The sequence below is a fragment of the Petromyzon marinus genome, chromosome 13, assembly GCF_048934315.1.
Source record: "Petromyzon marinus isolate PM22_M1 ecotype Great Lakes invasive population chromosome 13, UKy_Petmar_22M1.pri1.0, whole genome shotgun sequence".
In the NCBI taxonomy this organism is placed as follows: Eukaryota; Metazoa; Chordata; class Hyperoartia; order Petromyzontiformes; family Petromyzontidae; genus Petromyzon; species Petromyzon marinus.
The window spans coordinates 7,003,173-7,019,191 of NC_133679.1; the positions used below are offsets into that span (position 1 = coordinate 7,003,173).

A 16,019-nucleotide genomic window follows, 5' to 3' on the forward strand; every position below is an offset into this window, starting at 1 on the left:
AGGCAATGCTAATGATAAATGTGGTGGTGTTTTTAAGCATTTATCATGCTTGTTTTGCAATTAAATGCTTTATAAAAAATGTTAACATGGACATATGATGACTTAAAGCTTTCGTGACTGCAGGAATTCATATTCGTTGGGTCTTTCGGTAAAGTCACGTACTGTAGATAGGTTTAAAGAAAGGTTTTTTTTACCTATCTACGTGACTTTACTGAAAGACCCAAAGGATATGGACATACGTATTAGTCATGTGTTCGGTCTCCCTAAGTTTACTGATATTTACAATATGGTAAGAACTTTGTAATCTTGGCCGTTATTATTCACCTTTTCATTTTCAGTGATTGCTGATGTTTTTGTACAAAGTTGTACAAGAGAGTGTGGTGATTTATATAACAATAAAAAAACATATTCTAGTTCCGAATACTTTATATGAAGTTGCATCGCAAAAAAAATGCTTTCTCTGCTCTACTTTTTATGGTACATGTAATTACAAGATTGTCAACTTCCCTCTGCACACATGAATGATATAGCCTTAACAGTTCTCAAATGCTACTGTCATGTAAAGAAAACGCTAATTGCCACCAACTTTTACAAATAGGTAGGCAGGCGTTTGCATCACATGATATTAATTTGCCGGGGCAATGGTGTATCCCAGCCATGGGTAACAGTAAAGTACTGTACAGTAGTGGAAAATTATATTTAAATCCATTACGCATTGACCAATTCACTATAGTATGTTTAGGGTTTGGTGTGGGTAGGCCTTCATCCACATAGTGGGTTAACAAAGGGCTCAACTCTTTTAAAATATTGATTACGCTAGGGAATACGTCTCAAAGAGCATCATGCACTTCAATCGTTATATTTGGAATTGAGTTTGAAACCTTCAATTAATATTACTGTACAGTATTTCCTAAATTCACCAAGCAAGTTACATAATCCCTTTGGCATAGAATAGGCTGTATTTGGTTGTGAATATATTCTAGAAATTTAACTTGGAAATGTTGGTTCATAATATGACCACTGGACAAATTTAACAGAGAAAACCTTCAACTGCATATTTCCTGCAATATAATCAATGATATGTGAAAGTATAGCACTTTGTTATTACTATAGCTGATTTAACCTTGTAATATTGTGTTTGCTTTCTATGACATTGAATATCCCTTCAGGGATTTGTATAAAATCTAAAAAAGGAAATGTCCACAAACTTGTCATTTATGAAGATGGCAACTCAAATGGACACACGAGTCTGTGAAGCTCTGAACTTACAGTAAGTTGTGTGGCTATTAGCCTAATTGGTTTGTTACACTGGCGGTATGCACGGTCCCTTCATTTGATTTAGGTTTTTTTTTCACTGGATGATTGTCTAGTTATCGTTATACAGTGCAGGTATTTGCTTATCAATTTACTTTTTTTTTGCTGTCAGTCATTGCAATGTGCACAACATTGTCTTGACACGTGCATTGTTGCATTCTAGATCAGCGTTGGAGTCTGCACTATTTATGAGAAAGTTACTAAATATTTGATAAACGTTACATCTCTCAAGCAGAAAAACAAAGTTATTCCCAAAAGATACAATTTCCACTCGGTATGCAAAGAGCCTCAGATACATTTTAACACATACATCACATAGCCTGTAAGGGGAATATTCCATTTTAATCTTTCATAACATGTTAGATTAAAATTTCCGTCCGACAGCGCTCCAATGAGGTCCAATGAGCGCTGTCTTTCCGACAGTTCTGTTTCTTCACCTGAGCAAGGCTGCTTGTGTTGTGGCCGAAACGTCGTGAGAATTTTATTTTGTTTTATTTTTATTATTTTATTATTTCCCTTCTGCGTGACTTCACCGAAAGAACCAAGATGTTGTTTCAGATGCTCGTCCAACGTTTGAAACAACATACTTTTTTTTTCTATTGCGACCAACTTTGGGCCCAGATGTTACGGCTTTTGCAAACCTGCAGACCATTTGTCACTTCAATTTTTGAGCGATGCTCTTAGTTCGCTCAAAAGTGTCACAATTATCGCGCCTCAAGCCGCGCACAAAATAAGCCGCTTTTCCACTCCTCGCGCGTACCGTGCCCCTCCCCCAGCCCCACCACAGTGACGTCACAATGAGCTCATTAGCATACGAGCCGACTCGATTTCGCCACGCCTTTTTCCACTTCACTTTCACGTGCGCACAACTGCACAGGCATGCCGGGGTGTTGCGCTGTACACATTTGGCACCAATTTCCATGAAGTGCACGGCACTTGATAGCGGTGATAATTAATTATTTTAATTGTACCACAATGTGTGCAATTGAAGCCAATTATTGTTGAATATAAGACATGCAAAGTTCTATAAGAATGCTATATGCAAATTAATATCTTCATTTCTCGCAGCACGACAGTGGAAATGGACACGGCAATTCAGATTTTGCTGCGTCAGCTGTCCCAAGAGCAGTAATAATGGTGTGTTAAGTATGAAGTTTTCACATTGTCATAAATGATGCACAATTGAATATTTTATAATTAATGAAATTGTACGATTATGTGATGCATTGTAATTAAAGCTGCAGTACAGCCGTCACCATCAGCCACAATCCACCGCTTTTATTGTTAAGAAAAAAAAGGCGCGCGGCGGAATTAATTAGTTATTTATACCCCCTCCGCGCGCGCGATTAATTATTTATTTTATTTGTCGCCCCCCCACTGCTGTCCGCCTGCCTACTGGCTGTGTGGTGTCACGTGGCGGCAGCTGCAACGCGAGCGATGAGTCGGAGCGATGCGCACCAATATCTATCGAGTTGGCACCACCAGCGACGGGGCCGTGCAGGTGGAGCCGCTCTTGTGCGCGACTCAGACTCGACGTATTCATGCTGGAGGAATCCGATGAGCTGTTAAGCTCTTTTTGTTTCACAGTTGCCATGTTGGCGCTTGCGTGTTTTTTTCCCTCTACTTCGCCTGTTACTTGTGCGCACGTTTTGTTTTTGTTTTGCCGCGTTAAAGGCGAACTGGAAAACGACCTTGCCTGCGTGTTTCACACAACACTTAAATTGTATCAATGGATTTACAAGATGGCTTTGAGGTTGTGGGTTTGTAGAAGGGCGCCACATTGATGCTTTAGTTCTCCCTCCCTCCCTCCCATCATCACCAGCCATGATAAATCCACGGGTGGGTAAAGGCATCGCCAGATTGTGACAATCCCTCACGGTCCCACAATGCCACAATCCATCTCACTTATGCACATGCGCTAATCCAATCGCTCCACGGCTGCGGTAGTTATTGTCTTGGGCAAGTGCCGTTGGCTGCCATTCCTTCATTAGTCACCGTCTATCGGCCAACATTCCAATTACCCTTCTTAATAGTCAATACATTGTCTCCTATTTGCAACTGTTCTCTGATCCACCGTGTTCCTCTTTTTGTCTTTTAGTGGAATTTCCCGCATGCATACCGTCGAGATTTTGTTCAATTTGCTTTTGTCATGCCAGATAATATCCAGTGATTTAAAACGTTCTTAATTAGGCCCACACCGAACCAATTCTGCGATAAGACTTGTACCATGACAACGCAGGACGCAATCAATAAATGAAACAATCCATCAAACTAAGTAAAAAATAAATAACTGGATACACATATTGCTAAACAGGTTTATAAACAGGGAGTGGAGTTAATGGAACAGCAGCACACCTCAAATGTATGTTGCCATGACATTGTCAGTCATTCCAGCCATGTGCACTGCCTGCACACTGATACATTTAACACAATAGATGTTATGCCTCATTTATGAACCAGAATGGTGTCTGAAAAGTGTCATACACATGCTTTTCACGTAACGTTGTAAATTAAAACATGCAGTTTTATCATGCGTTCATTTCCAGCCTCAAGGGTCTTTCAGTTCAATGTGAGTGTTTTGTTTAAGACCTCGACCATCATTTATGTTTTAGCGTAGTTAAAGTTCCCTCCTCTTCTGAGACATCTGGCCAGTTTTGAAGAGTAGGCCAAATACCCTTTAGAGGGGCCTCTCTAGAGATCTCTCTCTTGTGGAGGACCAAACAATTCGCACGGCTGCCCGTTCACTTTCCATTGTGAACACAAGCTGCACATAGCGACTGGTCTTTATATCCATTCTGTGGGGCCACAACAACAATGATTCTGATTCTAAATAGTGGCATATACAACTTGCAATTTTAAAATGCGGTCAGATTAAAATCAAACCATTTTAATATTTGACCTGGTAATAAAATTTCTATAACCAGGTTTGGTTTCAGTTTCAAACCCACTTTCTGATGAAATCCCGATAATCATGAGCCTATCACACAATTTTAAAATTGTTACTTTTTTTCTACGTGTTTTTTTGCAATTTAATTTAGCAAATTCATCTTTTCATTTCAAAACCATAAGATTGAGACTGGGAGCACTAACCCCATGTATACAATCGTACATCAAGACCAAAGCCACTTAGCTCCACATTTGCGTGTCAAGTTGTCTATTTTTAGTAGTATGTAAATCAGTTTTGAATTGAAGCACATTGACTTTAAATCGCTTGTTCGGTATTTGCATAGAAAATATTGATGAATAATAATAAGAAACATCAGATTTTTTTATCAATGTGTGTGTGTGATTTCTGTGCTTGGAGCTTTAACGTATATGTTAACATATTGGTCATATTGGTTAGAAAATATGTTTATGACATTCCTGAAGGACAATAATAAGAAACAATTGACGAAGTATTTTCTTTCTTTACATTGATTTTAATATTAAATAAGGCAATTAATAAACATACGGTCGCGATTAAAATTCTCCATCAAAACCATTTTACGAGTATTGCACGATTTAGCAGATGGACATAATATCATAATCACAATACAAAAGCAAAATGCCATACCTGAAATGCAGTTCAGAAATGTTAGTCTATATCGCAAAATACCATACTTTGCCGTATTTTAAATGTTTCAATAAAATTACTACACACATAAAACATGTATAACCAGTGACACTGGCTGATTAGTAAACAGTAAATACAACTTCATACTCTAATTAAAGTTAATTTTTAAAAAATTATGTATTGGTCATAATCATAACCAAAATATGTGAAACCTCTGCAACAGTAAGCAAAGCAAATGTGCAATAAATAATCATAGAGATATACTTGATAATAATTTACAATTAGACAATTCATTTTAAAAAAATGTAAATCGAATTTAATCTCAATAACTATCAAAATATAACACCAACCAACATATTATATAGTTATTTAAAGGTTGAACAGTTGTGTTCGTGCTGTTAATTATTTCTAAGTTGTGTTGTGATAAATATGGTTATGAAGCCAGTGCACTTGAAAATGAATGTACTTGTGTTGATAATCCAACAATAATAGTTACACTTTTTCACATACTCATACATTTTACCACAAAGAGCCAAATGAGAGCTGATATAAGCATATGCTGCAATGTAAATACTGGTTACGCTTTAAATGTGCAAGTTTTATGAACTGCAGCCAGGTTTGATTTCTGCAACTCAGTGGTGAATAAGGAGACACAAATGCTCGATTACATTTCTGCCATTGCCCTATTTAGATGCTCTTCAACTTCTTAAGGCGGGACATCCAGAATCCATGGGTTCTTGTGAGTGGCACGGTACCACCCTTTCTTAACTCCACCCGTTAATCTCCCTTTCCTCGCAAAAAAAAAAGGGCTGATACCATGCCTTTGTATGTTGAACTTTTGTCGCACCATACGTAGCCAACCGTGCTGACCGGAGGTGGCTTTCTACGTACAATATTTCCAGAGCACTCAAATACTGGCACAGCGTCGTACATTCGACTTATCCCTCAATCCTCTGTTGCTTCTTCCCGAGTTAGAAGCTGCCTCATTTGCTCTACTTGCATGGAGTGGCGCCTGATGATTTTCTTCCTTGGTTTTGCATCGCAGCTGTTGGGTGAGCTCGGTACAGTGGGCACCATCGCCTTGACCAAAGCAGTGGGAGAGTTAGTCTTGTTTGTGCCGGCAAAGTCAGAAATACCGTGCATGCTGCTGTTGGTGTTGATTGGTGGCAAAATTCCTGGACGCGTGTGAGCAAAGTGATCCATCAACAGAGTTCCAGATCCTCTTCGTTCTATAAGGCTTGGGTGTCGATGCTGAGGCATCATTGTCTGGTTTCCGGCAAGACCGTCCAACGAATCCCTTGAATTTGACAACAGAACCGTGTGTTTTCTGCGCTCCAGTGTTGCTTTTCCCAGGTCCAGTGGAACAATGATGGCAGGCTCAGCCTGCAGTTGTGTATCCGAGTTGTAGTGGTCATTACCCAACAGCCGGTGGGCGATGATGTCACGCAAACCTGACGCAGCAGGCATTGCAAGGGTCTCGCTTATTTCTTCCACGGGGAGGGTGTTCCTTCGCGCCGCCAGATGACGCGGAGGCTGCCCGGCATTTTTCTCATACAGCATCTTGCGAGACGCCTGCGCTGAGGAACAGTTCGACGATGGCCCTTGCTCGCCGGGGTTAAATCTAAGGGGCGGGTCGTTCACCTCCAGACTGTGATGCCTCGATAACGTATGCCGCTGCGCTGCCAGCAAGGAGTTAATTCCAGAAGCCATCTCATCAACCGCAGTGGCATGCTTTAAGGTGTCCTGTTGTGTCGCTGCGAGGTTGTGTTGGCCAGAACACGAAGGGGCAACCAAGCCCCACGGCTCTGACTTGAGTCTCTGCAGCTGAGGCAGCTTGGCACCGCCACGCTTAACGCCTCCTCTCCTGCCGATGTCATTTGGCGCGAGAGGTGCCAATTCATTTGATTTGAAAGCGAAAATATTTTCAGTCTCGTTGCCGCCCGTGGCGCAAGGTGCTGCAACGGTTTTGAGCTCGATGTTTGTCGGCGAGGTGACCTCGGATTGCCGATCGCTGATGTTGGGCGAAGGAGGGGCATTCAGGTACTGCTTCGTCGTCTTGCAGCCCGACGCGGATTTGTCGGTGGTAATGATGATCACATCCTTGCCTTTTGCCTTGCATGCGTCCAGCAGGACTTTCAGAGTCTCCTTGTCGTCGGCATCGATGGCGTAGACGAGGGCAGACGCACCGGAATGATCCTCGAGGCTTGGGTCAGCACTGTTCTGCAGCAGCTGTAGGACCACGTCCGATCCTGCCCTCGTAATGCAAGCGTGCATCAGAGCCGTTTTGCCGGAGACGTCCTGAATGTTGGGATCCGCCTTGTTTTCCAGGAGGTACTTGACCATTTTGAGCTTGCTGGCACTCTGAGAATCCATCTGTTTCGACCTGCAGGCCATCATGAGCGGAGTTTCGCCCTTCTCGTTGCTCTCGTTGATGTACGCGCCGCCCTCCAGCAGCAGCCTGCTCAGGCGCAGGCGGCCCATGTACACGGCCTTCCACAGGGAATTGCTGTCCATCCTCAGCTCAGAGCACTCGTCCATCGTGTTCTGCCCGAATTGCACTCCTGACAACAGCAATCGACATGATGCATCCATTCATTAATTCTTGGTTTTTTTTTATATAAACCATCGGGCACATAATTTTTTGGGTCATTGCCATCTATTGAGGAAATGTCATGCATTGGGAGGGTGTTTATTTCAGCTTCCGTGTGATAATGTTCTCGTATATTGAATGATATTAACAAAATCCATAATATCGTATTGCTTTACCAGACGATGAATCGCCAACCAGTTTGGTGAATTGTAAAACTGTAATACGCATTGTTTACAATGCATGCTGTACACATAATTGCTTTGCCAGCCGGCTATATCTATCATAACCACCATCAGTGTTTGCAGAGCCAAATGCATTGCACAGATGACAAAATCCACTTCGGTATTTGATTTTACAGATTAAACATTTATAAAGAGCTTGCCAGAACACGCTACCCATAAAGGTACTTATTGATTTAAAGCAACGCACTGGAACAAACGCGAGGCACGTTGATCTGAAAAAGGATAGATGTTGTTACGTAACATTAATCTTGCAAGTAGCAAATAAGCTAATCGTTACACCGTGACAGCAAGCAAGTCAATGGCCACACGGGTTTTTTTAACTAATGATCTTGCATGCATTTGGTGTAATACAATTTTCACATTTACTATAGCATTAACATAGCATGGCTACATTTATTAATCTGCACATCAGAAGAGCTACGTCTTTAGTATTCACGGGTGTTGCATGTACCAATCAACATATGCTACATTATCATAAATGAAACAGAGACTGACATACCAGCATTGCAACCTACTTTAGCGCACGCTATTATTGTAAAAGTTATACACTTCATTTTCTGTCTTTCAATGCGGTAAGTTATTTTACATATATGCATTTGAACATATATTTGTCACATTTCAGGAAGAATGCAGAAGTTTGGTAACGAGAGTTTTGTAAAATTGCATTTCAAGAATTCTTACCCGCTCTGACAGCTGTGAAGGTTGTCCACGAAAGTGATGAGCAATGTGCAGCTCGGAGACAATCTCACAACAATGTACACATCATTGTTATTTCAGTTTTTATCATCAACGTCGAGACGCATGATGTTGGCTGGCTCTGAAGTATGAATAAACCAAGCCCCGTCTTTGATGTGGGCACTCCACATCTCCTGTTAAAAATAAGGAAATAAATAATAAGCGAAGAGGCCCCTCCCCGGGCGCGCGTGTACGCGTGCGTCGGCAGAGAAATACCGGCGCTCGCCCGACATCGCGGGCACCCGCAGTCATAGTGTTGTTCGATGGTCACCTTCAATAACATTGAGAGAGCAAACAAAAGGAAAGGGAACAATGGGCGACTGGATGAACGCGCCGCAAGCGCCCCACGCTCCTGGTCAGGGGTGAGCGCAGCCGTCGCGCGCACGCATCCCGCCGCTGTGCGCGTGTCCGCGGCGAGCGAAGCCGCGTGCCTTTTTTTTTGTTTGACGCCGGCTGTGCGCTTTAATTGCGTCGCCCACGCCTCCGGGACAAGCCTGCCTGCCCGCCTGACTGCCTGCCTGCCCGCCTGACTGCCTGCCTGCCCGCCTGACTGCCTGCCTGCCCGCCTGACTGCCTGCCTACCCGCTTGCCTGCCTGGCTACCCGCCTGACTGCCTGTCTGCCTCCCTGACTGCCTGCCTACCCGCCTGCATGTCTGCCTGCCTGACTGCCTGCCTGCCCGCCTGACTGCCTGCCTGCCCGCCTGACTGCCTGCCTACCCGCCTGCCTGCCTGCCTACCCGCCTGACTGCCTGTCTGCCTGCCTGACTGCCTGCCTACCCGCCTGCATGCCTGTCTGCCTGACTCCCTGTCTGCCTGCCTGACTGCCTGCCTGCCCGCCTGACTGCCTGCCAACGCCCGCCTGACTGCCTGCCATCCCGCCTGACTGCCTACCCGGCTGCCTGCCTGTCTGACTGCCTGCCTGCCTGTCTGCCTGACTGCCTGACTGCATGGCTGCCTGCCTGACTGCCTGACTGCATGTCTGCCTGCCTGATTGCCTGCCTACCCGCCTGACTGCCTGCCTGTCTGCCTGCCTGTCTGCCTGCCTGACTGCCTGCCTACCCGCCTGACTGCGTCCCTGCCTGCCCGCCTGACTGCCTGCCAACCCGCCTGACTGCCTGCAGACCCGCCTGACTGCCTGTCTACCTGCCTGACTGCGTGCGTGCCTTCTTTCCCACCCACAAAGTCCCGGGGGGGGGGGGGGGGTGTGCCTATAGCTCTCTGTATCTGTCTTGTCACCCTGGCTCGGTGACTTGCTCCACTTTGCTTTGCTAATATTCTAATAGACCATTGCATCCTCATTTTGCATTGGTGTAAAACATACTGCATGATAAAGACTCGGGTCTTTTTTTCCCCCTGATGCTATTTTAACAAATATTTGCCTGGTTGTGTGTGAGAGATGCTTGCCCTTGATGGTTGGATGGACACATGACTGCTTAGAAGGGGTCTGCTGGCTAGCCGCATCATTGCCTGCAGATTTGTTTTCGTGTCTTGCGGGATGGATGGGAAGACATATGGATGGATGGGTAGATGGATGGATGGGGGATAGGTATCAGTTGATTTGACTGTGGCGAGGTGGGGGGGGGGTGATGGGCGTGGTGGTTAAGAAAGCACCACGTGGGGAGGTTCTTGATATGCAAACGAGGACAGAATGACAACATTACACGTACATTGGGGGAATAATTATGGCCCATTACTGCAAAGGTAAAGACAGGTTTTGTGTCTGCATTTGAGAACTGCTCTGCTTTGAAGCATTTTTTTTCTATCCCTGCACATCCATGCAATATTAATTGCAACAGTGTTCTTGATTTGCAAGTGTAGCTGGCCCGGCTGTTTTGATGCTGCTTTTTTGTCTGCACAATTAGTAACACCGCCTGGAATTAACAAATGCTGTGGAAGGCCCTTTCATCAACGTGCACACTACATGTTGCAAGAATAAGGTTTAAAATGTAAAAAATAAATACAAATTACACTGTGTGGGTTGTGCACATGATGTCAGCAGTTTCATCGTCCACTTCAAAGCAGTAAATATAACTATGCAAGATCAACAAATGCGGCTATCGATATGGTGTTAAAACGGCTATGCCATACTATTGCATATCCATTTGACAAGCGTAAAACACATCGTACTGTATTTGGGAATTGGTATTCAATAGCATTCATTGATAGCCTAAATATACAGCACTTTTACACAAACCCTAATGAATTTGTATTTTATATGCTCTTCCAAATAGCACAATACCACATGCAAAGATGCAATAAATGACCATGTTGAGATACAGACTAGATATTCTGCATGAGAATGTAACCCACCTCCTATCTTATATACCTCCTGAAAAAGATCATACCATCAATTAATTAATTAATTTCGAGCTCTTAGTCAATGAATTGCAAGGTGAAGGCCTCCACACAAGGGAAATGGGTCATGGGGGCGTTGTTTGACCAACCTTCACCACGCTGGTGAATACGGATTGTGAGGACGTGAAGGCTGCGCAGGCCTGTCTCGGATGTCACTCACCACTCACGTGAGTCTTCACCGAGAATGGGACTCTAGAATGCCAGGTTCATCGCGCAGTGAGCTGAAACCCACTGCGCTCCTGCAACATTCCACCAGCCGTATAGTGGGGAACAATACAGTGCGTACTTGCACGCGAAGGCGTTTTTTTTTTTACAACAACACACATAAGTGACAACGGTTCATATTTTAAAGTAATTGTTTCGTTGCAAAAATAAAAAAAACAATATACAGTGTGAAAAACTTGGAACTAGGTGCAAATATTGTAACATCATTGAGAGTTGTCCTGCATCAGTTTGGCCCAAATCTATGTTTTCTTTTCAGCTGGTGACAATGAACATATTTACCAATGTAGGATGTGACAATGATGAATTACTGTCAAACAACGCATGCTGCTCTTTATTCCAACTTAAATCCCACGATTATCGATAGGGTGGTCAAGATATCTTGTCACACCAACTTAATTCTCTAAAACGTAATAATTTTGAATACCAATGAGGGTGTGAAAGCAAAAATGAATACGCAAAAGGGAAGAAAATTTGTTTGGGGGTCAATTAATTGGGGGGGGGAGGTCACAAAACATCTGGACCATTATGTACAGTCAACAAAAATGACTGCTTGGACATGGGTCTATGTTTTGCCAGTTGTGCCACCCCACCAAATAATTATTCTGTATGGTTCTGGATGTCATGTTTTCTTTTCTGCATAAACCACAATTTTTAGTACAATGTCCCAGATATTGCTTAATTTCGCATAAAAATATACTGCACGCTCAAAAACCTACTTTTTGACAGTTAATATTGTTAGCTCTTCTGATCTTGTTTTTATTATTGTTAGACATTTCAAAACATAAACTAAAATAAACATCGCCAATACTGTACAGTAATCTCAGGACCATATGTGCACTCAAGTTATAGCAGGCGAGTGGGCCACACACGGTGGGCACTTTGGAAGAGTGGTTGTATAACAATGTACTCAATTAACTCCAAGGCAGATCGGCTATGCTCAATGTAATTCACCTATGAAAGCCTCTTTCTTGAAAATTAAATTGTGCAGATGAAAATGGGACCCTTTTTGCCAGTATCAAAGTATATATATAAAAAAGAATCGGTTTTAAGCTTTCTGGTAAATAAAACAGGAGGTGTTAAGAGGTTCAACCACAAAATATAAACCTTTTGCAAGGCATCATGTCTGCGTTAGCCAGATCTATTCGCGTATGGACCGTACAGCTAAACAGGAATATTGTCCTCTACTGGTATGTAAAATGTGAAAAAAAAACGATTGAAAAAATGCACATGAGTGGTTTTACTAAAATAATCTTTCACAAAGTATCAACTGTGCATAAAGTTAAACCTAGGAATTCGATTTAAGATTGCACTAGAGTTTTGTTTCTCTTGACAATGACATACCTTAACCAATGGACTAGCCAATGGATGTTTTCTTTTGACACAATATCATCTAAACCATGTGTTTTTGTGTCTGTTGTGGTTGCACCCGATTCAAGAGCCGAATGGCTCACAGGGCTATACCAAAATAAATAAACTGAAAATAAACTGAAATGTAGGAAAATGAAACACTTATCTTTTTTAGCTTGTGTCAAAATAATGTCCTTATGTATATACCGCATTGTGACACATTTCACAAATTGTAGTCTCAGAATGCACATCAGATCTTATCCAGGTCACAATTACTCTTTAAACAGATTCATATTCTCCTTTGTCGTTTTTATTAGAGCTGAGATATGTGTTTATTAAAGTAACCAGTGACTCTACAAATTTTCGTTTCGATTGTGCGGCTAAGATTGTGCAGCAAAGAAAAAAAGTGGATTCTTTTTACATCTCTGTTCCCACATTTGCCACTAGATGGGAGGTGAAGGGCAGGGCTTGGTGATATCATCAACATCATCAGCCACATCACGCTAGGCATGGCTTGTATGGGGTTACCTGCCATCGGGAGCCAGAAGGTGGGGTGTGGCCGTCATTTTCAAATGGGCACAAATAAGGTGACCTCGAAAAATGAGTCGACTTCAATATTTTATAGAGTCATTTATATAATGGACCAATCGTCCCACCTCTCGTTTGTACAAAAATCAGGTGTCAATGTTCTATGTGATATTAAATGACCAAGTAGAATCTATGGCTTGATGCCTATATTGTAATGACAATGCTTTTTATTGTCCCTATTAGTTTTTGGCCCTCGATTAAGCCTGCACCTCCTAGCATGGTTGGCTACGTACGGTGTGAAATAAGTGCAATATACATACATCTGCATAGCAGTCAAATGCAAATTCTTGACCATAATTCACAACACTGATGAAGTCCCATGCCTAAAGAGGCATGAGGATACCTTCATCCAGCAGTGGATTCCTAAAGGGCTTTATTTATTTATTATTTATTTGTTATTTGTAATGTTAATAATAAAATTTTCACATTTATTATTCTATCATTCCCCTCGTTTATTAGTTTCTGTATTTGCAAGTAGTGTATTGGACTATACACGGATGAATAATCAGTAATTGGTGTTTAAATTTGGTGTTTATTTGAAACAATTGTATGCAAAGAATTTGTTTTCATGAACATTGCTTGCAAAAGAGGTCAACATTGATATGCGGAACAAATCTTTGGGGACTATATTTGTCAAAAATCTAGTACTCTGCACTCAATTTCTTGATATGCCGCATTTTTACGTTCTATTAAGAGAGGTGTTATATTGGCACAGAAATTTCAAAGTACTGGCTTGATTAAACATGTTATTTTATTAAAGTTTTGTACTTTAATCTTATATGAATGTGGAAACATGGTTTTTAAATATGTGAACACATATTTGATAGATTGCATTTATGTCTAGTTCTCTTTTGAAGTCTCATACCTCATTCGTTCCATCAGGTCTCACTAACAGGCCCGAGGGCTAAATACATATCACAGTTTCTTGTCTGCCATTTAATATTAGTTATGTAACGTCTGTATTCTGTTTATGCAATTATGAACTATCACTTCATCGACATAACGTTGGAGCAGAGAGACCGACATTGAAATTGATATGAGATAGGCCCTGAGGTTCAACCCACTGGTGTAAATCAGCAGGGACTTGGTGAGAACACAATTATCATTTTAGTTTGATGCTTCATTTCATATTTGTGACATCACAAAATATGTGGCACATAGATTGCTAATTAATACATGTGCAGCGCTGTAAAGGGGCTACGTATACTTACCTGCAGTAGCAGACAGGGCCCACCAGGGGCAGTAACTTGGACCGGTATAAAGGTCGCTACATTCCCCAGCCCCAAAGCAGGGGGGGCTGCGGGGTGTTCTGGGATTCCCCGAGACCCCCGCCCCCCCCCCGGAACTCTCTGGAAGGGAGGCGAGGCCAGGGGCTGACACACCTGGGAGGTGTATAAAAGCCAGATCTCTGGACGGGTCCGGGGCCAGTTGAAGACTGAAGACCAGCTAGCCGGTTGAAGACTGAAGCCCAGCTAGCTAGGGCCCTGGGACTCACCTGACCCGACGTCCTTGTAAGGGCCGAGACCGAGCAGGCCAGTGGTCGGGACCTGTACCTTGGCTGGGTCAGAACAGCCTCCCCTAGGTCACCCCTAGCCGGAGGACCCAGAGACCGTGGCCCCAGTAGTAGGGCACGTCAGTCCGGAGGCGGGACCCCCTTAGGCAGCGGGTGAAGGGGCCGTAACCCCTTTAAGTGTTAAGGGTTCGCTACGCACTGTATAATAGCCTTGTGTTAATAAACGTGTTGCCTCCAACGCTCGTCTCCACCCTCGTGAAACCCATCACTGCACATGTGTAGTGTCTTCAAAAATTACTCACACCGACACGTTGTAACAAGTCAACTGCTGACACTTTATTCACCTGTTCTTGCACCAGTTGTAGGCGCTCCTGTAACTATCTGCATGGTCACATATACTTGACTTCTCCCCGCTCCTATCTCTTCTGCACCTCACTTATCCTGCACTCAGCAACTCTGCTCTCAGCGACTCCGCACACAGCAGCCCCGCACTCAGCGACTCCGCACACGGCAACTTCGCACTCAGCGACTCTGCATCTCCACCGCTGCCCTCACCTACGCTCCCTCAGACCCGCTCACCTGTCTGTCCCGGGCGGGGGGTTCAGCCAACACCCGCCCAGCAACGGCGTGAGGGTTGAGGTCCCATTGAGGGCTGGAGCGGCAGTGGCGAGATGTCTTCACTCTTGGTTCCCGGGCAACAACAACCCCTCCACTTACGCACACTCCCCTTATATGCCCCTCCTCATTCCGAGTGCTCACGTGCTCCCCCTCAAACTGCCGCCAGCCCGGCGCCAGTTGTCCCATTAATCCGTCATCATCACCCCCCATCCACCGTCTCTTCCACGCCAACCTCGGGTCACAGCGTACCCACCTGTTCGACCTCTGTTGCACCCGCTTCTCCCCTCAATTACTGACGGTGTGTCGGTGCAAACCTCATGTTGCAACGCACGCACCTCTTCGACCTCAGTTGCACCCGCTTGACAGCGCGCCCCGCTTATATCTCTCCTCTACACATGTATTGTTTAACAATGTGTACTAAGCTGCCAATTTGGTATCTTGATTACTTTTTTTTTTAAGCAGACTAAATGAACGTACAACCATTTCTCGATCCACTGCCAGATGAAAGCCTTCCCCATGTCATGTTGTGGAGGTTTTTTTTGTTGACATGCTTCACCACACTAGTCAGTGTAGGTGGATTGAAATGAAGGTTCGGAGGGGAAGAGCACTTGCCATATCACTCACTAGTGATCTTTGTTAGCCACAGCCAGGAATCAAGCATGGGTTTCTGGAGGCATAGCGCAATGAGCGCTAACCACCGCACCGTCATGCCACCCACGTCCATTCAAAGTGCTGAATGAATGTGTGCCCATGAAACATTTATATTGGGATGTTGTTTTTTTACTGCTGAAAATAAGGTGGGTACATCTCACCCCCCCCCCCGCCGCCCCCCAAAATAAGCAAGCATTTGTGTTTATATACGCAATATTTCAAGTTCGTAAAAATATGAGCATATTTACAGTCTTCAGCCATCTATCCATCTTCGAATGTTATGGTAA

General features: G+C 43.6%; 1 protein-coding gene across 1 annotated transcript; it reads right to left on the bottom strand.

The window, feature by feature from the left end:
- Positions 1–4,712: 4,712 nt before the first annotated feature.
- ANKRD34C (ankyrin repeat domain 34C) lies at positions 4,713–9,989 on the bottom strand. The gene is made up of 2 exons (XM_032953271.2): positions 8,381–9,989; positions 4,713–7,428 (listed from the first exon to the last, which is right to left on the bottom strand). The coding sequence occupies exon 2, from the start codon at positions 7,403–7,405 to the stop codon at positions 5,813–5,815; it is 1,593 nt and encodes a 530-aa protein (XP_032809162.2). The 5' UTR covers positions 7,406–7,428; positions 8,381–9,989; the 3' UTR covers positions 4,713–5,812.
- Between the last annotated feature and the right edge of the window lie 6,030 nt (positions 9,990–16,019).

Coding starts and splice junctions, on each gene's coding strand:
- ANKRD34C (XM_032953271.2), bottom strand. CDS start 7,405: ATGGACGAGTGCTCTGAGCTGAGGATGGACAGCAATTCCCTGTGGAAG.